We start from the raw sequence: 26,496 nt of genomic DNA, 5'->3' as shown, positions 1-26,496 counted from the left end.
CAGGTTGACAATGTTATATATCGGTCAGCATGCACCCTCAAAACTCGGTTAAAGTATAAATAATACTTCGAGTGTCGACTGTTGTGGGAAGAGGCGGCAAAATATTGTTATTATCATGGAGACTACACTCCAGAGGGACGCTGTCCGCTCTATTTCGATCGTCGACTGTCAGAAGGCTGCATAATGAATGTTAAACTTATCTTCCGAACTAAGTAGTCATGTCTGTCTGAGATCTGCTGCTTATCAATCGTTACTACCATTAGGGTAGTTGTTTGGAAGGTCGGAATTTCTAAACGTTGGAGAAAGATCAACCATGTAGGTCGAAGGTAAATGTATTTTAACCGATACGCGGCGGTGATAGTTCCCCGCCATCCGGAGCATGGAGGTCAAATCCGGGGTCAGAGCAGGGAGTTGTTATTGAAAAAAGTTAATATATTTTATTCAGTACGCGGGAAATGTGGAAATCTCCCGCTCTACGTTCTAGGTGTGACATGCATATTTGCATTCTACTGTAAACTGTATACTGCTGTTTACTCAGTGAAGTAAGCCGAATGTGCCGTCTACGTCGTTACATGTCGCAGGCCCAAAATTTCTTAGTAGCTGCATATATGCACGCACAGTAATTGCATTAAGAGTTGAGACCGTTAACTTACTTAGCCCGATCTGATATTACAAGATGACTTCTCCTGACCTGGATACCGATGACGAGTAGGCCTACATTAGCATTGGAAAATATCTTTCGTCAGGACTGTACCCTGAAAAGTCTACGATAAATCTAGAAAGATCGATAAGGGGAAGATCGAAGAGTTTTAGACTGACGGGAGATGCCGATCTAGTTTACGTCGGCCCACATGGCAACGAAGATAGGCCCTTGGCCAAACTTCCCACAAAATTAAAGCTTACAAGAAGGGTTTGGCGGTAAGTGTATTATTTGTTTATTTGTATAAAACTTTTAGGAATTATTTCCACTGAAGAAAATGATTCCATAGATATGCATATAACTTGAACTAAGTGCATTGGCCATTTGGGCCTTGCAGATTATAGGTATATTTTATTATTTGTTATCACCTAAGAGTAGAACTGAAAAGCCTAAACTTTATTAGTGTTAGAGAATAATGTGATGCATAATTAGTCGGCAAGACACGAATAGTATTAGGCTACTATAGGCTAGCCTACTGTAGCCTAGCTAGGAGTAGGACTTCGAGAGTTAACCCTATTTGCAAATAATTTGCTTTATTAAAATTCAAGCCACTCCGATTGGTTATCTCTGAAATGAAGCCTACTTGGTATAATTTTTGTTACTCTGGTAGCTGCTAAAACTCCCAGATCAGCTGTCAGTTATATACATATCAGCTGTGTATTGTGTACCCATGCTACCATGAGTATACAAGCTTTTAATTTCAATAATGATTATGTGTTTGAAATTGCTAGGCTAGGTTAAAAAAAAAGAAATCTTCAGGATAGGACTTTTCAGATTTTCTGAAAGATATGTCCTGGGATTAGTCCCCTTACTAGTTAAAACACAAGGTAGCAAGGGAGAGGGGGGGGTCCCTGTCTTGTCTATTTGGAGGATCAATTAAATTAATGAGTGTTACTTTATTATCTCTTTCTTTTTAGAGGTTTTCCCATATTTTTTTAATATATTGGTGCCGGGATGTGCACAGACACTGCAGCAGGTCGAATATATGCTATAGGTAATCAGTTGGCCACCTGCCCATCACTTCATTGTCAGAAGGTTAGCTGTGTTGGCTAATAATTTTTAATAAGTTTAAGGGGCCTCTTTGCTGGTGATATTTTAATTATGCAAACATGTACATGGTTATGGTATGAATATTCATTAAACATTCTTCCACAGTAATTAAGGTTGTTAATATATGCACAAAACAATGTTGCAATTAAATTAGTGCAGGTTAAACCATGGAGCTATAAACCTGGGATTATAGCTCCATGGACCAAGTTTATATCATTTATATTAAATTTGCAATGTATTATCACATGTAGACACTGCTTGGTGATATACTGTAGTATTGCTAGAATAGTGACCAGAATGGACCTAAAAAACTAATATAGGCCTAGTGTAATCTCTTTCACAAATTTGAGGGTGGGTGAATAAATTTCTATTCAGGAGGATAGATGGTTGTTGAGAGAAACAATTGAAAAAAGAGCAAATAAAAATGCACAACAATTTGCTTTTGTTTTATCCCACATGTTATCATGAACTTATTTGACCAAATGATAGGAGTATTTTGGTATAAGACCCTAATTTGAAAGAAAGGGATCTGAGAAGGTGGCTAAATCAATAGAAATATCAGGTTCATTTCAATTTCTGTAAGAGTCCTTGTAGGACACGAGTGGTGACAATTTCACCACCTAAGTATTATTTTCATCTGCATTTCAGCAGGAGGCACATGTACACCTGATTTTGATGGAATCTGCAATGGAAGTTGTGTAACATGTTTTTTTTTTTCAAATACCTATCCTAGCTCATAGGCCTTACATGTTAATGGAATACATATGGACCACCTTATGCGTTCAGCTTATTAATGCTAGGCCTGGGTCGAAAATACTGTTCACAAGCAGCACAGTTATCACTAAATCACTTTGTTTTTTGTCATCTAAAAGCAATATTTGTTTGCATGATTGTAACTGCAAAGTCATTCACCATATGCATAGTTATCAACCGATGCTTAAAGTTTGCATCCCTTTGTTGGCCAGTGCAAGAGTATAAGGAGTATGTGTGGAGATTGTCCAGAGAATGAAAGATCTAGCTCATTCATTTGTTCTTAAAGTTATAATTTACTAAGCATATATTAAAGATGATCATGATAGTGGTACATTCAGTAGACTTAATGACTCGCAGTACTGTCGGGAATTTTCATGTACTGCAGCCATAAACACAAATTTCGCTAAGAACACATTTTGGTATTTTTTTTAGCTGCGTATAATTAAAGCAACAGGAAAACCTTTACATAGGACTTCATAATTATCTTATATGAATTTCAAAATGAAAAGAAAACTGAATTGTGATATGAAGCAAGAATGACACATGAACATAACAGAGTTCAGTAGTTGAATTGTTGTCATAAAGAAGTATCCGAGAAAATGTCCTAGGTACGTACATTCATATGCAGTTCATAACTAAAGTACCAACAGAGCCATAGCCTTTTGTCCAAAATTCATCCCCAATGAACCCATATGCTTATTTCAACATCTATTATTTAAGTAAAATTTGCTACTTGGTTAATAACCAAGAAGTCTTTCCTTCCATATACTGTAACCCTACAGTGTGAATTTCTGTCATTAATATAAAAAATTTCTGCAAATTCCCTTCAAAGATTAATTTGTAACATTTCTAAATGCTTACAATATCATGTTTATAGATACCAAGGTATAGGTTGTACCAATGTATGCTTCCTACATCAGTTAGCTGTAACCCTGTCATCTCACTGACAGATTCCAAGGCAATTTTCTGACTAACTATTAATCACTCATCCAGGTACTTATACATCTGTTCCCCCCCCCCCCCACCCCACATTCAAAGGTGATGAAAATGGTTACCAGGCCTATTATAGTCCCTAGTGACAATTACCATCTAGGTTGTCAGCTTAGATCACTGCATGTGACTTGCATCTCACTTCAGAGATTTCCCATTGGACTTCCATATAACAGCTGGGTTTGACAAGTCAGTAAGTAATAGGTTTGGTAATGAAGAAAAAAAATGGTAACAGAGTCTTCCAGTGTGAGTTACAATAAAAAAAAAATAAAAAAAATTGAATTTTAGCATTTTACAAAACTCAGATATAAATCACTTGAACATCAGTTCGTATGATTAGATTGTGTATGGTTCTGAATGCCATTTTACTTCTTTTTTTAGATGGGTGTGGATATGGTTGGACCCCTTCCAGAGACCATCAATGGAAATAAGTACATCATATAAACCCTATGTGACTATTTTTCAAAATGGCCAGAGGCTGTTGCTGTACAGAACAAAACAGCAAAAACTGTTGCAAACTTTCTGTTTGAAACCATGGCCAGGTAAATATCCATCTACTTTTGTTTCTACTTTACATGGAATTAGTTATGCAGACCTGCATTTGCACTGTTTTAACTGTGACCCAGAAAGCGGCCAAATGGTTACAGGAATTTATAGAAGTTGTTTCTTAAGTTAATGTCAATGAAATGTTAGTGGGATATGGTCAGTGCTTTTAACTTACTTTTTTATTAAAATCAGTGCTGAAATGATTTCCTGATTAAACCATGTAGCCATTCTGCAGATGCCAGTAGTTCATTACATTACTCGTAATCAATACTTTAACAATAGTTATTTAAATATTTCCATTTATTTAGATTTGGGTGCATGAAAATTGTCATCTCAGACCAGAGAGGAGAATTTGTGAATGCTCTGAACAAGTCCCTGTTTGACATGATAGGGGTAGACCACAGAGAATCCTCTAGCTACCACCCACAGACCAATGGGCTTGATGAAAGATTCAACCAAACTCTGCAAAGGTCACTCATCAAGGTTGTCAATGAAAACCAACATGACTGAGATGAAATGCTGTCTTCAATTCTCATGGGGTACCATACAGCCAAACATGGTTCAATAGGTCTTTCACCTTTTGCTGTGATGTTTGGAAGGTTTGTAATAATTCAAACCTGCCATTGCTGAATAGAGATTTAAATTTGCTAAGGCCATATACAGAGAAAAAGCAATCAGGGATAAGAGAGTTTGGACAAATCTTGCATAGCTACACCAGTCCTCTGTACGATAAAATCTAATTTGACACATCCCAGGTCCTGGGAAAAAACGCTAAATAGACGACCATCAATAACCCAATTTAAGTTATAATATCTAAACAAATAAATATTAACCCTGTATATGGTACACTCTGCAGCAAGTACAAAATATGAACATTCATTAAACTGTAAATGCATGCCCATTAACTTAAAAGATACATGCAATTAATGCCACTGACATTGGTTTTGTTTTTCATATACTATATATTTATCATAATTGACTGGTATGCAAGTTGGACCTATAACAGCACAGAATATATATAAGGGTTTTATATTTGTGCTGGTTTGAGTATGTGATGTGACTCAAATTTCTGGTTCAATGGTCTTAATAGTGAAAATAAAATATATAAAAATTTATTTATTCTTCAGTCAACAAAGTGTTGTGAATAATTGAATGTTAATTTATCTTCATATATCCAGAGAGCCATTGCGACCAGTCGACATTGAAGACAACATTGTCCAACCAGAAGCTCCTACTACAGACTGCAGCGATGCACAGCGGGAGAGGGTTTTTCAACTTATGTCACAGTCGCGGGACATAATCAAAGGTGTTGTGAAAGAAAATATTGGCAAAGCCCAAGAACGGCAAAAAAAGAATTTGGATAATAGGCACCAAAAAAGGTAATTATATAATGCTATGTTGTACATTGAAGTTGTAATTAAATGAATGGCAACATATGCATTGTATTATGATGTTTACGTATATCTGCTGGATTTTATTTTATTCAGAGCTTCGAAGTTGGTTCCAGTGTTCTCATACGGAATGCTAGAAAGGATGCCCGAAGAGGAGGGAAGCTCGAAAACTATTGGCTAATTGGGCCGTATGAAGTGAATTGGCTGTGAATGAGAAAGTACTGTGCACACTTATTAACAGTACCACAGGCCTTCCTCAGAAGAAGAAATTCAATTCAATTTTACTTAAAGAATTTTGCACAAGTAAGATTTCTTTGCAGTATTTTTTTTGGGGGGGGGGGGGTGGGGGAGGAGGAGGATTGGCATGATTCCTCCAGAATTTCCTTAAAAATAATCAGCAACTTAATCAGTTCTGAGAATTTGCTGGCTTATGTGAGGGTAAAGTGCTGTAGCTGTCTTCACACAATAAATTGGTTTCGACTTAATGGCCTAACAAATTAACCATTATTGCCAACAATAATAAAGACGGGAATAAGTTAATTAGAAGAAAACTTCAGTTTCCTGACAATTGTTTTCAGAAATTAAATTTCATTTGTTTTAGTTTTGAGAAGATAATTTTATGTGATGTCAGTTTGAAACTCTGCAATTTAATGTTCAACTTCTGAAGAGCAGCTTTCCTGGCTTTGATAATAATCGTAACCTATTTATTCATGCTGGCGTGTGTGTGCGTGTCTTTGTACCGCCCACATTGTAAAAATCGAAGCTTAGATTGATCCCATAGTTTGTGCAAAAGAGTACATTGTTGAGTACAAGAAGCGTATTGTATTGTTTGAGGTCAAAGGTCATTCGGGTCAAATTGTGAAACCTTGTAAACATGGTATATCAATATTGGAAGCTTGGGCAGATCTCGTACTTGGTAAGATAGTGAATAACATTGAGTAAAAGAAACTGTTAGATTTTGTCGGAGGTCATAAAGGTCATTTGAAGTCAAAAAATGCCAAACAGTTACCTCACTCCCCTCTAACCTGTCCCTACACTAACGCACCTTTCTAAACATAATATTTCAGAAGCTTGGAACGATCGCATATATGATATGTAATTGTACCACATTGAGTACAGAAGCCTAATGTTGTGGGCCGAGGTCATAGGCGTACGGGACCATTTTAGTTTGGGGGGGGCAGAAAGTTTTGTGCCCGAAAGTTCCCGTGACACTATCTAAGCGGAGCGCCACCATCGGTTGGCGCGTAGCGTACAAGAAAATTGTTGGCAAAAAAAGCCTCTCAGATTGCCGGAACGGCACATCTGAGGCCTTGCAAGTTGCATATAAACATTCTTTATTTTATAATCTCACATTTTAGAAATTTACACTTCCCCAAAAATTTGGCAAATTAGAAGAAGAAAAAATGGTTACATCACTTTGAAGAGGAAAAATAGGACAGTATATTTTTTAAGCTCATATTTAGTTACCGTATTTATTATTTTAACACAGTACTCAGCTACCTCCAGAAAAACATACATTGTTCAACGACACGTAGGCGGGATAATGTCGCTGTGTCGGGTGAGACTGCAATTTGTCTCATAAAACAGTATAAAATGTAACAAAGAGTATGATAAACCTGTACTTCTAGGCTTGTAGGCACTCCCCCCCCCCCCCCAGCATGAAAAAGAAAAAGTTTCTTATATACACTCATGTCGGAGATGTCCAGGTATACAGTTGACTAGTTAGAAAAAAAAATTGATCACGCAAAAAGCATGGTAGCCCACGTGAGCTGTGCTTACGGTGGTGCTACACGGAAATATTCGGGCATCATGATGCTAAAAAAAGAAAATCAATGAATTGTCGGGCAAAAATTTGAAAAAGATTTGGCAAGCTACTGCACATTTATATATATATATATATATATATATATATATATATATATATATATATATATATATATATATATATATATATATATGTTAATGCAATGGAGGTAAACGACAAAGGCAAATGAATATATATAAATGAAAATCGTAATGAATTGGAAAATCAAGAACAGTGAAAAAACTTTCAGCCTCCACCAGGATTCGAACCACAGGCCTTCCGCTATATATATATATATATATATATATATATATATACCAAGTACGAGATATATATATAGTTTCTCTTCTTAGGCTGCCCGAATTTTTCAGGACTTTTGCCCGAATTTCTTGTCCTCTGGAAATTTGTTTTTTAAGACTCCCCCCCAGGCCTATTTTTACAATTCATGGTTAAGTAAGTTTCCAGTGTGCTATGATTGTGTTCTTTGCTTTGATTCAACAGAGATCTGTTTGCAACAGTTTTTTCTTCAAATTCCACGAAGCAGTTGTATGACCAATTGAAGAAACTCAAAAAGTTTGAAGTACAGTAAGTGTTAAATATTTCATTAAAGTGGGATTATATGCACTCCATTATCATGCAGTTACTGATACCAACCTAAGTGGTATACATTGGCAGTTACAAGCAAAATTTTGTAGTGCTTAAGCAACTCTCAAAATTCAAGCAGAAACAAATATTGATTAATATTAATGATAAAGGTGCTCTACCTGTTACCTATAATCATCGCTCGGCCAAACGCTTTTAGATGTTTCGCTACTTGTTGCAAACTTTTGTTGTGCTATATAGTAATGATATGTATACTTTCAATGGTTAAGCACTGCATTTAAAGGAACTTTTTATTGAAAAATGGGATCCAGTCCTTCTGGTCATATCATTGTTTGTAAGTTTATCGCCCTAAGCCTTGCCTTGTCATGAATTTTACTTTCTTTGATTGAGTGCTTGAACTGTTGGCCCGTCCTGCCAGAAAATTTGAATCTAACACTGACTTACGTCGAGACGTGACCTTAGTGCTGCACATAGGTCACACTTGATCAGATCTCACTCTTAGCTTGGCCTTGATACAATACACAGGAATGCGTACAGACTTCAATAGGCTATCAACTTGCCATACTGTATATCTGAATGCTCGCATGCTCAAGGAGGATCAGATCCCACACTTGGGGGTTCAAGTTGCTATACTCTGAATAATCGCATGCTTAAGGAGGATCAAGCAGACCCCACAAATGAGGTGATCAACTTGCTAGTCTGAATCTCACATGCTCAAGTAGGACGAGACGTACAAGGGCGATCAACTTGCTATAGTTTGCATTCTCGCATGCTCAAGGATGATCAGACCCTACAATTTGGGTGATCAACGTCCTATAGTATAAATTATTGCATGGTTAAGGAGGATCAGACCCACAAGGGCAAACAACATGCTAGTCTGAATATACTCCATACATGCTCACGGTGGATCAGACCCACAATTGGGGGATCAATTTGCTACAGTCTGAATGATCGCATGCTCATGGAGGATCAGATCTGCATTTGTGGCAATAAACAGTATTGCTAGTCTGAATGCTTCACCTTGTTATTACCGAATGCTGCAACATACATTAATTTGAAGTACCCATTCGTAATGATTGCTGAAATCATGTTTTCACAGTAATATTTATTTCTATTTAATTTCTGTAACTTTGAAGCAATGCTTACTATTCATGCGTCCTTTTCTGCAGGCTGAATTACCTCAATGACGTTCTTGTCTCTCATGCTGTGGACCATCTCTACCACCTTGTCACAGGTTGCACCGAAACAGAAGCTGAAGCAGCCTGTAGTCAACTGCGCAAAAGCTTACCAAAGTAATGATCCTGATGCACAATTATCTTTTCAATATGATATGTGGTGTAAACATGCATTTTTTTAGCTTGAATGTGGTTACTTATTAACTTCTCTATTCAGTCAATAATTTTAAACTTTTATGTATAGGTATAGGTTGGTGCCAAGGGTCAGAGCATTTCACCAGGATAGGAAGGGAGGCTATCCAAGCTTAATATGATGAGGTTGGAGATGATCAGGTGTTTGAGTATACAACCAGTGGTTAAGACAAGAACTTGATAATTTATGATAAAAAGGTTTCTTTCTTTCATGCATATCATTATTGTTTGTCCTCCCACCCCCACTGATAGACAATTCCAGAAAAAAAAATCCCGCTTAAAGTTTAAGTATGTCTATATGTGCAACATAGATTAAAAACAGCAAGCAACAAGAAAAACAAAGCATAAATGCCGTCAGATAGCACTTTTTGGAACCGGCAATAAGTGTCCTTATATTAAGCAATATTTAATTCACACATTCCCTCTGTTCAAACCACACTAGATTGGTTTCAATTCAATTCATAACCCCCCCCCCCCTCTCACACACACACTTCCTCCCCTCCATATATATCAAAGGGTCTGTTTTTCTCCCCCTGGCAAGGAGGAAAATGTGCACACAATTAGTATACTGAATAGAATTAGTATTTCTATTATCTTATTATGCATTTAGTAATGGCATTGTAAGGTTGAATCAAGAGCAATGTTCCCAGAGAACTCCAGTCAGAATGATGGTATAAGTAAATCCTGGGATTGTTTTTGTTGATTGTGAAGTTCAAAGGACTCTAAGGTGACAAAATTCTAACAAAAGTCTCACATAACAAGCATATATTTTACCACACGTGGAAATTAAGTTGTTCTATTGGTAGTTGTAATCTATAAACTCATGTGTCACATCCAGGACAGTAAATGGCAGTTAGTTGTCTTTCTTCAGGTAAATGGAATTTTTACATTCACCATCTAATTTTTTAAATTCTGTTCTGCTATGCTTTGCTTTGGTCACACAAATAGGTACTAATTAACAGAAAACTGGCTAAAACAAGCAGAACAATTATCTTTCCAAGATGAGGGAAGCCAGCTCACTTGATATAGCATACATTCATTGTTAGTTCTAAGCATAAACCTCGAGTCGTGACGGTATGGGTTAGAAAAAAATGATTTGTCATATTGCGTCATCTCAATATCAATGCTTAATTTGTTTGCTGATTTAATAAACGTATGCGTTAATACTTGTGTGTGCGGTATGACACCTGGCTTCAAACACGCTATCTTTGGAAGGGAAGCTTGGAAAATGTAAGATTTGGTATGTATGTGAATCATATTGATTATATCCTGTATTTTTTGGGGTGAATGTCAAAGGGTAAACAGGGTTCAAGTTGTGAAAACCTTGTAAAAATTATAAGTTCAAGAAAGGAAGCTGAACAGATATCATATTTAGTCTGTAAGTATACCACATGGCTAAAAGAGGCCTTTGTTATTGTGGAGATTAACAGTGGTCAAATTTTGTAAACCTTTAAAACTTGATATCTCAAGATGAGGAAGCTGGAAGAAATCTCATATTTACTGTAGTATGTATCACATTGAGTGAGTACAAGCAGACTATCAGTGGTCATTTGTGTCAGCATCTGTCATTGTGAATATACTGTTTGTCACTTCTTGCTGTATTACTAAAGATCAAGTGTGTCAGTATGTCCCATTCATATGAAAGGATACTCATGTTGGATCATAGAAACCACAGTCTGGTTTTTGCATACATGCTACTTGACAGCTGTCCTCATATGCCATTCAAGTATATCAAGGCAAGTAACAACTGGGATATAGTTTCTTTATCTGTGATGCATTATGTAGTTGTTGCAACTGAATAACCGTTTTCGTGGAAAAGGTCTTGTATCATGTAAGTTAACTAAAATCTCAATTAAAGATGCGGAAGTAGAACGCACTCATCATACAGTATATCTAGGTCTAAGGTGTTTGTATTGATGACAAACTAAGTTTCACTTGTCATATAAGCAGAATACTTAAACGGGTGTACTTCATAGTCTCAACTCTATCGTATATAGTTCCATATTTTCATGTTGATGTAAGGAAAAGAGTTTTTACTGCCAATATCTTACCACACCTAATGTATGCTGTTTCTGCTTGGTATCACTTTTTACTAATTAAAGATAATAAGAGATTTTTTTTTTTAAAGTATTGTTCTAGAATTTTTAATATAGATTTTAACTTTCTTATGAGTACTGTAAACAATGCTGCCAAAAATGAGTTCATTAGAAGTGTAAATTGCATACAGAGAAATGACAGACATTCTTTGCATACCGAACTTAACTCTCTACTTCGAGAAACTACTAGGTATAATCTGAGAAACAAAGCAATAACACCAAAATTCAGAATTAATGTGTATAGATAGTTTTATAGTTTTATTTATCTTGCTGCTATTTTATTTACAAAATGGTAATCTGGATAATTTATTGTAGACAGCTGCACTTGTACGTTTTGTATATTTATATGTGTGTATATGTATGCGTGTGTATATGTGTGTATGTATGTATATGTATGTATGTGTATATATGTGTATTTTTATTTTCAGTGTTGACTGGCCTTGGATGCTCCCCAGTAAAGGATTCAGGTGATTATACTGTTGACTGTGTCAAGACCAAACTTTTAGTGCAAAAGAATATTTATTTTATGTCAAAGGAAAAGGTGGGCCAAATATGTAGACAAAAGCAAGAGAAATGTTAACTGATACCAAGTTGTGTGAATTGTGTACAAATATGATCTTACTGGCTTCAGCTTGCATTTCCCAATTAGCCCTAATTGATTTTTGTTTCTTTTCCAACATTTGAACAATAGTCATTGAGATACTTTGACTAACACTAAACAATCTGAGTGTAGTAGAACTGGTTCTCACACAGCCTCCTTTCCCAGTATTTATGTTAAGCCTGATACTTAGTGTGACCAGCAGCATGTCATTTGAAGGTAGTCTGTGTAGGCCCCAAAGTTGTATTGTGACATCAAGAAGTACTTTCCTTGAGGTCTTTATAATCTCCAAATTTTTCTCAGACATTTTAAAAGAACATGCAAAAGGACAGAATGTCCCAGTGAGGTAAATTTCCTACAGGTGGTACAAAAACAGTTTAATAATTTTGACCATAGGTGACCATATTTTAGTATCTGGCATATTTGAAGCCAATGCAACATAACTTTCAGCTGATTTTTGTTGAAAATAATTGATATAGCTTAGAGGCCTTTATGCCCATTAACAATACATCGTAGCAAAAAACGTTTTTGGTGTTTATCATGGTGAGATATTCGTTTGGAAATACCTTCTAATGAATAATGCACTGCCTGACTGTGCAGGCAATATATCATGATTCGATGGTTGACATGTCATGAACACACGAAAACACCCTACACAAACCCTCTGCTCCTATACCATATGATTTTATATTGCTTCCCAAGTACCATTTCCAACCAGCTAGGCATTGCCCAATCTTAAAATATATCACATGAAAAGGAATTCCCAAGTATTTTCACCATAGTTAACATTCACAGCCTGTCTATAATTGGATTAACAATTGTCTACCTTTAATTGATTGCCTGACCAACAAATACTGCTAGGCTACAACTGTGGACGCCAAAGCATGGTTTACTTTGATTTATGTAGCCTTTTTTTCCCATGTGAATGTCATTTTGTCTTGAGATCGCCAAGATTTCAAAAGTTACTAGATGTGAGGCTATCTGTTATTGTCAATGGTTGTCAAGCATTAGTATTAAAAGTAGAAGGGAAATTGGATGATTTTTATAAAGCAAAGTATTTGAAACAGCTTGTACTAAAAATAAAGAAACAGATACAGTTGTTCTATGTCACAATAGACGTAGGATGTTGCACGAGTCTTGCAGCACTTTTGTCATTTTTTAGAAATGTATTTATCTTATGCAGCAGAGAACATGAAGGAGAATTAAATTTGCAATAAATTTTAAATTAAATTGATATTTCCATTCATTTGTGTCTGTCCAAATAGTATCATGCAAGAAATCAATGACCATATATGAGCCATTCATCATGTAGCGAAATTGGTCTAAAGTTCCTCTATAAATCCTGCCATTAAGAAATGCAATTAAGCTGAAAAGGCATACTCCAAAGAAGCCTTGCTGTCCTGATGTTTTTGCACTACGTTTCCATACAGAAGAGCTTGTAGGACACATTTATCCGTGCTATTCTCTCATCCTGTCCGCGCGGACAGGAAATCACCACACACGGACGTTTTTTCCTAGTTAATAGTGTCCGTCCGGACAGATAATACTGTCCGCCGGACACAATTCCCCCCGAGAAAGTTGTCCTACGGACACAATTCCCGTGGAATAGTGTCCGTGAGACGCCCGGACACTATTCCCTGTCACACCTACATACCTCAGGCTCAAAGACTTCTAAGAATCGGCAAGTGCTGATTGGCTGTAGGGCTCTCATGCTTACAGTTCAATAGTTAATAACAACTCCCAGTCCTGCTTTAATTCCACTAACAGCCTCTGCAGAGCTTAACCACAAATGTAAACAAACACTGCAGGGATTGGGAGACAAATTAAAGGAGCTTTGGCAAAAAGTGAAGGCTCAGATTTTCTTAAACAATGGGGATTAATTGTAATTAATTAACTTTTTACCAAAAATTTTTAGGCATCACCTTATTCATACACAATCCAACAATCATCATTTCAACTTTGAATATGATGCATCAAAATCTTGAGGAGATTGAGATATTTGAAAATATTACAAAGAATGACCCCCGATGACCCCCTAAATGACCTTTGACCTCAATTTTCCGAACACCCCTCGTAACTCTCATCCCGAGGAACATTGTGACCAAGTTTCATTATAATTGGCCATACACTGTACGAACAGGAGCAATTTGAAAATATAGGGCCACGGCCCGGGCCACAAAAGACCCCTAGTTGATCTTTGATCTCAAATTCATGAACACCCTGAAGGTAAAACTACCATAGCACTATCGTGACAAACCCTCAGCATTGTACCATGGAATCTGTAGGAGAAGAAGCATTTTGCGTATTTCCACAAAATGGCCCATTACAGCCCACAGGTGACCTTTGACCCCACATTTTGGACCATCTCTGATAGCCCTATACCCAATGGTCCTTGTGTCCAAGTTTCATAAAATTCCATCAAACACTGTGCGAGTGGGAGCGGTTTTACCAATTGTTGACGGATAGAGTGATAGAGTGATAGAATGATAGAGTGATAGAGTGATAGACGCCGCACTGTAACAATAGCTCACACCAGCATGCTGGTATGAGCTAATAATTATCCAATGGGTGGACAATACTGTGTCTGAGACCCCTCTTTCAGGGGGACATCAGACTCCCTCTCCCATTTCAAACTCTGTCTAGATGGCATTGTAAACTGCATGTGTAAAGTTTAAGAAACATTGTTGCTTGTTATATGCCAAATCTAACTGGCTGGAGTCTTGAAATTTTTTGTGTTTAGGCATCACATGCAGACACAGTAATACAAATACAGTACTGTACAAGCAAACTTGAAATTTAATATAGGTTCCTGATGCTTTCAGCATAGGAACTGAATAAGACACCAAAAAAGGCAAACTACATTAAAGGTTTGATGAAATAACTGGTTGTGAATCGAGACATTGTTTAAAATTACAAGGCTTTCACATATTTTGTCCCTGCTGACCTCAAATGACCTATGACCACGATCAAAAGATAAAGAGTTCACCTAATCAATTGAGGGATATTCATGTGCTAGACTACAGTGAGACCCATCCATGTTTCTCTTTCATACTTATCATTTGGACAAGAATTTCCCATATTTTACCTTCATGAAAGCGGGATTCATCTTATTACTAAACAAGAGCCCAAGGGCACTATGGTTCCTTGCTTATAAGGACTTTAGAAGCACTATCCTAAAATTGTTATTTCATGGTTGAATGTACACACACGATATCATTGCCATAAATATCACAAATCAGTGATTGGTCCTTTTGAGAATTTGTTGACTTTTGTTAGATTTGTTTATAAGAACTTGCAGAATCATCCTAACTGTACTTAATAACTTTGGTTGCACAGGAGTCACCCCATGGACATTTAAAATATGGCCACAAAAATTCAAATATTCAACTAAAAACTAATACAGGTCACTGGAGGCGCTATTCCAAGGTCATGTGAGGTCAACAGAGGTCCACCTCTCAAAGCCAAACAAAACCTTGACCTCTGATAACTTTGCCCATGAAGTTCGCACAGGGGTCAACCATGGACAATTTTGATCAGTTTGGAGATTGAGGTTTTGACCCATAATTGAATTTTGTTGACCTTGGATCACATGACTGTTATGTTGGAAATGATCGCTTAACCTAGATTCACAACTAGTCCTAAAAAGTCAACCATCTCAGACCCCATCAGTTGGAGTTTCACAAGTTATTGCCCCCCCCCCCCCCAAAAAAACATTTTGAGCCATATAATTGACCTTTGGTGACCTTAGATGACATAACAGGTATTTAGAAAAATGTGCAACTACTCCATTCACAACTTGTCCCAATATATCAGCCATGTCAGACTTCTTCACTGGAAGTTGTTGCAATAATTAGTATAACTGGGCAGTTTTTTGCCCATAGGCGAACTTAGATGACATATGTTATGTTTGGAATGATTGCTTACCCCATTTACAACTAGTCCCAAAATATCAACAATGTCAGACTCTGTCAGTGGGAGTTTCACAAGTTATTGCAAAAAAAACATATTTAACCCATAATTGACCTTTGGCGACCTTGGATTACATCACGGTTCTTTTGGTAAATGTGCCCCTACTTCATTAACAACTGGCCCCAATATACCAGCCATTTTAGCCTTCGTAATTGGAAGTTGTTGCAAAATTTAGCAGAAGTGGGTAGATTTTTTGCCCATAAGTGACCTTGAATGACATTGGATGACATGACTGTTTTTATTAAAAATGTTCACCTCAATGATGTGCACTCCAATGTACACACACAATGTTATTGCTAAGAAGGTATCAAATCCAACCATTGGCACCTCATAACTTAAGAACCGGGTGTCTGATCAAAGCGGGAGTTAGTTTCGTCTATAGAGTACACAGAGCTCTATCATATATTAATATATAGACAAACTTTTTTCTGTGCCCTGTATCTCCTAAAATGAGCATATTTTATTAAAATAACCTTAACCTCTGATAACTTTGCACCCGAAGGTCGCACAGGAGTCAATCCATGGACAATTTTGATCGGAAGGCCATTTTAGAATATGGCCACAAAACTTGAAATAACCAAAGAAACTAATACAGGTCACCAGAGGTCAACATTAGGTTAAAGGTCACAAAATGACTAATGGATTACAATAGCATAACTCCCAACCTTGATGGACATTTTATTCTCAAGTTATCGCAAAAATACTAGTTTTGACCCCTAATTGACCTTTGTTGACCTTGGATCACACAACTGTTATGTTTGAAAATGATCCCCTACCCAATTTACAACTAGTTCCAAAATAGCAAACATGTCGGACCCTGTCAATGGGAGTTATTGCTTTGTTTATTATTTTTTGTTTTTCTGCCCTGACATTTACAGGTACCGAAAACAATAGGCCTACCTTCTCACTATGGTGGATCTAAATACCAAGTTTGAGTTATGTTCAACTTGTCCTTGTTGAGTTACAGTGTACCCAAGCAAGTGCTAGGGACACACACACACACATGTTGACTACATAGGATCCTTTTGCTAAAGCAAGGAACCAAAACAATGTGATTCATTTCTACATGACATCCACCTGCTAAGTTTGACATCCATTCATATTTGGTCACACTCAATCATATCTCTCTCTGAGCTTGGCCTTGATACAAAACACAGGAATGTGTACAGAATTTGCGTACGGCTGTGAATACAACGCAATGACGTCACAAAGGCCTCTCTCCTCTGCTGGAGAGTTAAAAGTGATTCAAAAAATCTCACAAATAACAATCTGAACAACAGTGAAATGTATATTATGAAGAAGAACTAGTTAGGGATCTCTGGAAAGTTTTAGCTCTCCAAAAGGTTGCTAACTTGCAACTTCACTGGGAAATTTCCATCTAAACCCTACTTTACTTTCAGCAATTTTAATTTTCCTGGCTACAGTGTAGCTTGGTTTAAGTAAAATCTTGTCTAGTAGGGTGGGAAAAATTATTTCTCTCAAAGCTTCTTTGTTTTAAATTTCTAAAAGACACTAATGTTTGCAAGCAACTAGTGTTCAACCGATTATGCATAACAGAAAATACCGATTACCGATTATTTTTTTCATAATCGTACCGATTCCGATTATTTGAAAATGAGAAAATATCCCGTCTATAGATACGAAATCAGCAATAAAGTTTGACAGAAACAATTATTGTTGTGATTTTCCCCTGTTTCCTTTTGCTTCGTTGTTATACAATGCTCTAAGGTATCATTTTGCATGAACCAAATTACCTCTGGAGTTTCTCGGAAAGAAAAAAAAAAGTTTTTTTTTTTTTTAAATTTCCAAAATACAGAAATATGACATCCTACCTAGTCAGCACTGTGCTAAGCGAATGGCCTAACCACCTCGACGGGAATGTCACCTGTTAATGGCTTGAAATGGGTTAAGAATAGTTACTCAAAATATCCATCTCAAAAAGTATCTTAGACAAACCATCCATCTTCAATCTTTACCAAAGTGTAAATTTTAATGACAAATTGCCTCCATTCCGACATTATTTTGTACTTATTTTTAATATTATACCGTTTAAGGACAAATAGAAATGTTAGGAATTTGAAGTTAAACATACCTATTCGTTACCTATTTAACTCCATTCAGGTTCAATTAGAAAATGTAAGCTTAGGCCAATCAAACTGCAAAGCAAATTTTATCATCGTATCTTGTTTAAAATTACTCTAAAATGTAATACCAGATTGATGTAAAGAAATAATAACAACTAGAAACTACTCCAATATAAAATAAAACATTCCCTCTTTAAGACATATCACATACAGTACCTTCCAAACAAATGCCGATTTCCAGCAAATTGAAAGTTGTAAACTAAGCTACGCTTCTTTTTTTTTGCAAACCGATGGTTAGGCTACATTTCCCATTGACTTAGTGTGGTTGTTAGGCTAACATGTGGTCGAAGATTGCAGTTTCCTTGGATATTTTTTATTTTTTATTTGCGACACAACTGGAGCGAATAAACAGATGGCAAGGTTAGATTTCCATGCAGTTGACTTAGTGTGAAATAAGGCTACCACGTGGTCGGCGATTTGTGAGGATTTTAGGTTATTTTCGCTGGTACTGAAATTGCTTTGTGCAGGCCGTAATTTGCCACGGGAACTTCCCGGTGATTGTGCGTGACCCTCTCGCACTGCTTCAAATTTGATGCGAGATGTGAAAACTGTTTGCGCGATTCGCCTGCAACTGCAATTCCTAGCTAAAGCAAACGCATGTCACAATTAATTTACACAGACACCTGATATAACGAGGGCGATTTTCTTATATTTCTTTTTTCTTTTTCGCACTCGTAATTGTGCTTTAGGTCTTTTTAGCATTTGCGAGGGCGAATCGCCCATTGCCCCCGCTTATTTCCGACCCTGTCCAGCACATTCTTTAATTCGCGAAATTGGTATTGCTGCTATGTTTACTGTGCCAAGAAATATGAAGTCACTAACCACGAGGGAAGCAAAATCGGCGACCCTGGCAGCCTAATTTGATGAAAGTATACACTGTGAAAGACGTATGGATGTCTTATTTTAATATTTCGTAGTAAAAGAACAAACCTAATACATCAGTTGATATTTTCAACTCCCATATGCTTTTGAATAATGATATTTTCACCTTCCATATGTTTTTGAATAATCGGTATCACATAATTGGTATTCCACGTAATTTTTACCGATTCCGATTATGTTCCGATTATGCAATTTTCGTACCGATTCCGATTCCGATTAGGTTAATCGGTTGAACACTACAAGCAACTCTACCATTCATCAAGACACTCCAAGCTGTCATGCATCTGCAGTAGAGACAAGCTATAAGACTGTTAGAAATTAGTTACATTAATTTCAATACAGGTAAAGAGTTCATCTTTAAACTTTGCCCCAAACCCCTCAGGAGCCTAGTCAGTTACATTGTGCATACCTTCTGTTTATTACATGTGAATGTATGCACTATGCAGGTTAGTTCTGTGATAGCAATGTGCACACTGAGTACCAGTCCTTATTAAGTGTAATTTTGAATTAATTAGTATATTGATCTCCTATGGTGGCAGCATGCACAAAGAATGTATTTATTATTTAGGACTTAATACCAGTAACAGCTATAGTGAGTCTACAGGTACAGTAATTACTATTGTAATGTGTGTAAATTCTGTATCATTTTAACTGAACATTGTTTAATAGCTGTTTACAGGGTTGATTATGGCACTTATATTCCCTCAGCCATAATGTGTGTATGGTTAAGTCCTAACCTACATTGAATTAATGTGAGAGAATTGAAAGTGCTTCAGGTTATTGGTCCAACGAGAACCCGCATTGGGATATTTATAAGTTTTATTATGTATTGCTGTGATTATGTCGAGCATTACCCGTCCCTCTAATGCACTCACATTTATTTTTCAGTTGGTATAAGTGTCGCCATTTGAGCACTTTAGATCCCATGATGCAATGCTACACTTTTAATAGTTGCCATGGTGACAGGATTTGCTGAACTTTCCATCAACTTCTGGGTGAAAGATTTGTAGCAATATATATTAGTAGATAGGACTGAGGCTCTATTAAGGATTTTTTAGAATGTTAGCAAGTATTAGCAGCCTTAATAGTCACTCCTAATTGGTACAGATTCCATCAGACCAGATAAAGCTGATATTCTATGTGATATAGTCTCTGCTTTGTAGCCTACTTTTGGTCCAAGGGGTTGCCTAGGTACATGCAGCCTAAACAACAGTGTTTGTTGCCATGGCAACCTGTTGTCTAAGTCAGAAGTTGCAAATGGGCCGAAGTGGTTAGAGTGCTACTTGTTGTTGTTATTATTACTAGATGAGGGATTTCCCCGTTAGAGTTTACTGAAAAATTTCCCGCTCCCGAACTTGACAGTTTTGTTGCTGTGAAGTAGCTACAAAATTCATCATAAATTTGATTTTTCTTTCTTGACCAACAGTATAAATATGGGCTTCTGTTGGGCACAAGCCAATGTCTTGTCAGGAGTCATTATAGCTAAGTATTGTGTGTTCATGTACAGGAATTTTAAAGGGCATGTTTTCATGGACTGCAGGGACATTAGTTTTTCTGAGTGAGTTTCAAGGCTTTTTAAATCCTAGTAACGAAACTGTATTAAGGGTCTACACAGTTTATATAATGAAAGAAATTTCAGAGGATTTGAAAATTATTTGCCCTGTACTGTATGTATATGTTGCTATGAGAGGTTTTGCTACTGTACTTCAATCCTATTAAAATTTCTCCTCATTTCTTCCCTTAATTTATTGATATTGTCAAAAAATAGCAATAAGTGTGCTCTTAGGAGATGTTCGTATGCACCGAACCCAAATATTGTTCTATTTGAGGTCTTAACAGTTTTTATAAAGCAAGAAATATCAGAGGATTTTGAAAATTATTTGCCCTGTACTATATGTATGTGTTGCAATGAGAGGTTTTGTTACTTCAATCCTATTAATATTTTTCTTCTCATTTTTCCCTAAATTGATTGATATTGCCACAAAATAGCAATAAGTGTGCTCTTAGGAGATATTCATATGCACAGAACTCAAATATGTTTCTATTGGAGGTCTACACAGTTTTTTATAATGCAAGAAATTTCAGAGGATTTTGAAAATTATTTGCCCTGTACTGAATGTATTTGTTGCTATTGAGAGGTTTTGCTGCTTCAATCCTATTAAAATTTTCTTCTAATTTTTTGCTCTAAATTCATTAATATTGCCTTAAAACAGCAATAAGTGTGCTCGTAGGAGATGGTCGTATGCACCGAACCCAAATATGTTTCTATTGGAGGTCTACACAGTTTTTTTATAATGCAAGTAATTTCAGAGGATTTTGAAAATTATTCGCCCTGTGCTGTATGTATGTACTGTAATTGCTATGAGAGGTTTTGCTACTGTACTTCAATCCTATTAAAATTTCTCCTCATTTCTTCCCTAAATTTATTGATATTGTCAAAAAATAGCAATAAGTGTGCTCTTAGGAGATGTTCGTATGCACCGAACCCAAATATTGTTCTATTTGAGGTCTTAACAGTTTTTATAAAGCAAGAAATATCAGAGGATTTTGAAAATTATTTGCCCTGTACTATATGTATGTGTTGCAATGAGAGGTTTTGTTACTTCAATCCTATTAATATTTTTCTTCTCATTTTTCCCTAAATTGATTGATATTGCCACAAAATAGCAATAAGTGTGCTCTTAGGAGATATTCGTATGCACAGAACTCAAATATGTTTCTATTGGAGGTCTACACAGTTTTTTATAATGCAAGAAATTTCAGAGGATTTTGAAAATTATTTGCCCTGTACTGAATGTATTTGTTGCTATTGAGAGGTTTTGCTGCTTCAATCCTATTAAAATTTTCTTCTAATTTTTTGCTCTAAATTCATTAATATTGCCTTATAACAGCAATAAGTGTGCTCGTAGGAGATGGTCGTATGCACCGAACCCAAATATGTTTCTATTGGAGGTCTACACAGTTTTTTATAATGCAAGTAATTTCAGAGGATTTTGAAAATTATTCGCCCTGTGCTGTATGTATGTACTGTAATTGCTATGAGAGGTTTTGCTACTTCAATCCTATTAAAATTTTCTTCTCATTTTTTTTCTAAATTTATTCATATTGCCACAAAATAGCAATAAGTGTGCTCTTAGGAGATGTTCGTATGCACCGAACCCTAATATGTTTCTATTGGAGGTCTACACAATTTTTTATAATGCAAGAAATTTCAGAGGATTTAGACAATTATTCGCCCTGTACTGTATGTATGTGTTGCAATGAGAGGTTTTGTTACTTTAATCCTACACAATTTTTCTTCTCTTTTTTTCTCTAAATTTATTCATATTGCCACAAAATAGCAATAAGTGTGCTCTTAGGAGATGTTCGTATGCACCGAACCCTAATATGTTTCTATTGGAGGTCTATACAATTTTTTATAATGCAAGAAATTTCAGAGGATTTAGACAATTATTCGCCCTGTGCTGTATGTATGTACTGTAATTGCTATGAGAGGTTTTGCTACTTCAATCCTATTAAAATTTTCTTCTCATTTTTTTTCTAAATTTATTCATATTGCCACAAAATAGCAATAAGTGTGCTCTTAGGAGATGTTCGTATGCACCGAACCCTAATATGTTTCTATTGGAGGTCTATACAATTTTTTATAATGCAAGAAATTTCAGAGGATTTAGACAATTATTCGCCCTGTACTGTATGTATGTGTTGCAATGAGAGGTTTTGTTACTTTAATCCTACACAATTTTTCTTCTCTTTTTTTCTCTAAATTTATTCATATTGCCACAAAATAGCAATAAGTGTGCTCTTAGGAGATGTTCTTATGCACCGAACCCTAATATGTTTCTATTGGAGGTCTATACAATTTTTTATAATGCAAGAAATTTCAGAGGATTTAGACAATTATTCGCCCTGTACTGTATGTATGTGTTGCAATGAGAGGTTTTGTTACTTTAATCCTACACAATTTTTCTTCTCTTTTTTTCTCTAAATTTATTCATATTGCCACAAAATAGCAATAAGTGTGCTCTTAGGAGATGTTCGTATGCACTGAACCCAAATATGTTTCTATTGGAGGTCTACACAGTTTTTTATAATGCAAGAAATTTCAGAGGATTTTGGAATGTATTCGCCCTGTGCTGTATGTATGTATTGCTATGAGAGGTTTTGCTGCTTCAATCCTATTAAAATTTTCTTCTAATTTTTTGCTCTAAATTCATTAATATTGCCTTAAAACAGCAATAAGTGTGCTCTTAGGAGATGTTTGTATGCACCGAACCCAAATATGTTTCTATTGGAGGTCTACACAGTTTTTTATAATGCAAGTAATTTCAGAGGATTTTGAAAATTATTCGCCCTGTGCTGTATGTATGTAATTGCTATGAGAGGTTTTGCTACTTCAATCCTATTAAAATTTTCTTCTCATTTTTTCTCTATATTTATTCATATTGCCACAAAATAGCAATTAGTGTGATCTTAGGAGATGTTCGTATGCACCGAAGCCAAATATGTTTCTATTGGAGGTCTACACAGTTTTTTATAATGCAAGAAATTTCAGAGGATTTTGGAATTAATTTACACTGTACTGTATGTATGTGTTGCTATAAGAGGTTTTGCTGCTTCAATCCTATTAAAATTTTACTCCCAAATTTCATATTATTTCCAAGACTCGCAAAAACAGTACAAATAAACGTAATCTACAGAAATGTTCGCAGTCACTGTAACCTAACTTGGTAGTTTTTCTAGCCTATTTTCATTATTCTAGATGTAAAATAAAATTCCTATGTTTACTTGTTTACACTATCCTACTGTACTTACTGTGCTGTATACACTCAGTGTTCCTCGTCTTGTTGTTATAAACATAAACCTGTTTACATCGTTTATCTTGATTCTATCCAACGACCACTCATCAATAACTCGGAAAGTAAACAATTTATGATTCTCAGAGAGAGAGAAAACAACAACAGCAATGTGGAGATACTTACATGATACAAACACCAGACCAAACTCACTGCTTACAGTGATACTGCTTGCAGATTGGAAGTCTGGTGTGTTGTATTCATGTAACATCACTCCCTCCATGTTGTATCTAATGGTTCTATCATCGTCTGTAGATATAAACAGATTATCTCCATAAACTGTTATATCTTCAGGATGATCACCTTCTAATCCTTCCAAGGTGATTGTCTTGATTTTATTTAAACTAAAATCAAACACAATCACCTCGTTAGAAATCAAACCAATAAATATCTCTTCCTCTCTGATAGTCATACACTTGGCTTCTCCATCGCGTAACCGATCACTGTGTGTGGGTATGTCGTCTGTCTTGATATTGAGGACATCCAACTGTTTACCACACACAGTGACTATACGAGAATCATCCAAGAATGAAACATAACGACGAGGCGGCCATCTTGAATGATTCTTAAATTCTTTAGAATAAAACCGAGTTATAAATGGCGACGAAGAATCAGGAATATTTAATGCTAACAGGTCTATGAATGATGTCCGTGTGCCTTGGTTGTAACCGCTAACAGCAACTTTGGTAGAATCCACCGACATATCGCACAGCTCACATTCGCCTTCACCGGTAAACCTGGGCAACTGCGTACGATGAACTCTTTAATATATACAAGGCAAAAAAAAGTACAATATTAGGTCAAGTTTACAAGGCCGTATCCATGGTAACGGAGAATGTTGTCATACACTATGCATATAGTCGCTGGAGAATGTACGTTTTCATAACAAAAACAAGAAAATAACGGAAGCTGAAACACCCTCCCCCAAAGTGTTAATACTAAATAATAAACAAAAAATAAACAAATAAACAAACAACTAAACAAACTAACGGATCGAGTATATTTGCGAACATGTTGAGAGGAATTTCGCCCTAAACACGAGCTCTGGGATATGGAAATAGCTATTTACACGATTGAGTGTATCAATTCATATGACATACAGTATAAGCGATAGGCCCGTAAGACGGGCTTTCGTCGAGCACTCGGATCACGGGTGAACATTATGCTGTGATTTATTAATTATTAAAATTAACAAACAAACAATAAATTATTTAGGTTTCTCAGAAACTTGGCATATAGCCGCTGGTGATTACGTGTATAATATTCTCAGACTGAACTCCTCCTCGTGCAAATTAAGAAAGAACGTAAAAAAGAATTAACAGGAAAAATTTACAGAACCTGATCGAAGCCCCCCCCCCCCTGCCAATTCAGAATAAATTGTAAACAACTATCAATAAATAAGCAAACAATTACACTAACGGATCGAGTATGTTGAGAGAATTTTCGCTCTAAGAACGAGCTATAGGATGGATGGAGATACATGTTTACACGATTGAGTGTATTAATTTATATGACATATATACAGTATATAATAGGCGATTGACCCGTAAGACGGGCTGTCGTCGAGCGCCCAGATCACGGGCGTACATTGTGCTGAAAAGTAACACCACATGGAAACGATCGATGAAATATTTATGATATAATACAATATCTTTCTTACCCGCCCGTTTCCTACTTTCTATGTATATATAACATATTTGAGGCCAATAAATTTCAATCGATTTTAGGCCATTTTTTCAATAAAAGTAAGCAAAAAACTGAGCAAAAACAGCAAGGAAAACATCGCTAAGAAAGTAGGAAACGGGCGGGTAAGAAAGATATTGTATTATATCATTCAAATATGCCGGTCACGTTTGGTCAAAAATGTTTTAATGTCAACCTTCAAGGAAATTTTCCTCACTCGGATTTTCAGTTATCTTGAGTGTTCCTTAAAAATGTTGAGAACAATTTGGAGAGTAAAGACATGAAGGAAAGTACTTTTTGAAAACTTCTAGCAATTTTAGCGTCCTATAAATTTAGGGCCACATACTGGCTAGCTATACCGACCTTTAAGGACCTTGATTCTCCACAAAGCTTGCAGTTGTCTGCAACATGCGTAGCAAGCAATAAGGCCCTATACTGATCCTTCTTCCTCTTTTGAGAAAGTTCTTTTCTTAATTAATTTCGGGTGGGTTGGTCCCTTGGCCAACTATCAGAAGTTGCAACACCTAACAGAAAAGAACTGATCCAGGACCTCCGCACAATTTTGCAAACACACACAACGGGGCGAAAGTTTTTAAATCGATGGCGCTATACCAATGTAAATAAAGCGAAAATGTAAAAATCGATGGCGGGCTTCCACAATTCATTATCAAATAAAGTGTTACACTCTACAAAGCGGCCGCAATGTGCTTTTCGCAGTAGGGGACGTCATCTTCTTATCAAAGATAGGTTTAATTGTAAGGATATATCATATAGAAAGTGCATTTCAATGAACAAAAGGACCCCTTTCCTACGCTTATATCCTTCACAAAGAAGCACATCCAGAAGGGAATTTCAAATATTATGCAGTATTGTAGTGATTTACCAATGCAGTATTGTAGTGATTTACCAAAAGTTATGATATTGCCCGTGTACGGCGTTAATCTGTTCTCTGAGCTCCAAACCCGAAATACAAACCACAAAAGACAGATTTATGGAAGGGATCATGCGTAAAGTTCCTCTGGTTCAATATAATATGGATATTTCAAAGACATATAATGGTTGTA

General features: G+C 36.2%; 2 protein-coding genes across 7 annotated transcripts in view; one reads left to right on the top strand and one right to left on the bottom strand.

The window, feature by feature from the left end:
* Positions 1 to 26,496, bottom strand: part of LOC139977738 (uncharacterized) — a 66,433-nt gene that overhangs the window by 33,003 nt on the left and 6,934 nt on the right. For all 5 annotated transcript variants that reach the window (XM_071987302.1, XM_071987304.1, XM_071987306.1 and 2 more), the window contains exon 3: positions 23,709 to 24,510. In XM_071987302.1, the coding sequence (XP_071843403.1) occupies positions 23,709 to 24,510 (802 nt within the window). The remainder of the gene's footprint in view (positions 1 to 23,708; positions 24,511 to 26,496) is intronic.
* Positions 529 to 10,479, top strand: LOC139977766 (uncharacterized). Of its 2 annotated transcripts, XM_071987402.1 has the most exons (6): positions 529 to 918; positions 1,618 to 1,735; positions 3,875 to 4,035; positions 4,348 to 4,638; positions 5,218 to 5,418; positions 9,007 to 10,479. In XM_071987402.1, the coding sequence occupies exons 4-6, from the start codon at positions 4,556 to 4,558 to the stop codon at positions 9,131 to 9,133; spliced, it is 411 nt and encodes a 136-aa protein (XP_071843503.1). In that variant the 5' UTR covers positions 529 to 918; positions 1,618 to 1,735; positions 3,875 to 4,035; positions 4,348 to 4,555; the 3' UTR covers positions 9,134 to 10,479. The 2 variants fall into 2 exon arrangements, with proteins under 2 accessions (XP_071843503.1, XP_071843504.1); XM_071987403.1 differs by lacking the exon at positions 1,618 to 1,735.

This window comes from Apostichopus japonicus, chromosome 12 (assembly GCF_037975245.1).
Source record: "Apostichopus japonicus isolate 1M-3 chromosome 12, ASM3797524v1, whole genome shotgun sequence".
Classification (NCBI taxonomy): Eukaryota; Metazoa; Echinodermata; class Holothuroidea; order Aspidochirotida; family Stichopodidae; genus Apostichopus; species Apostichopus japonicus.
Note: the sequence above shows the minus strand (reverse complement) of the source record. Positions and strands in the feature narration are given on the sequence as shown.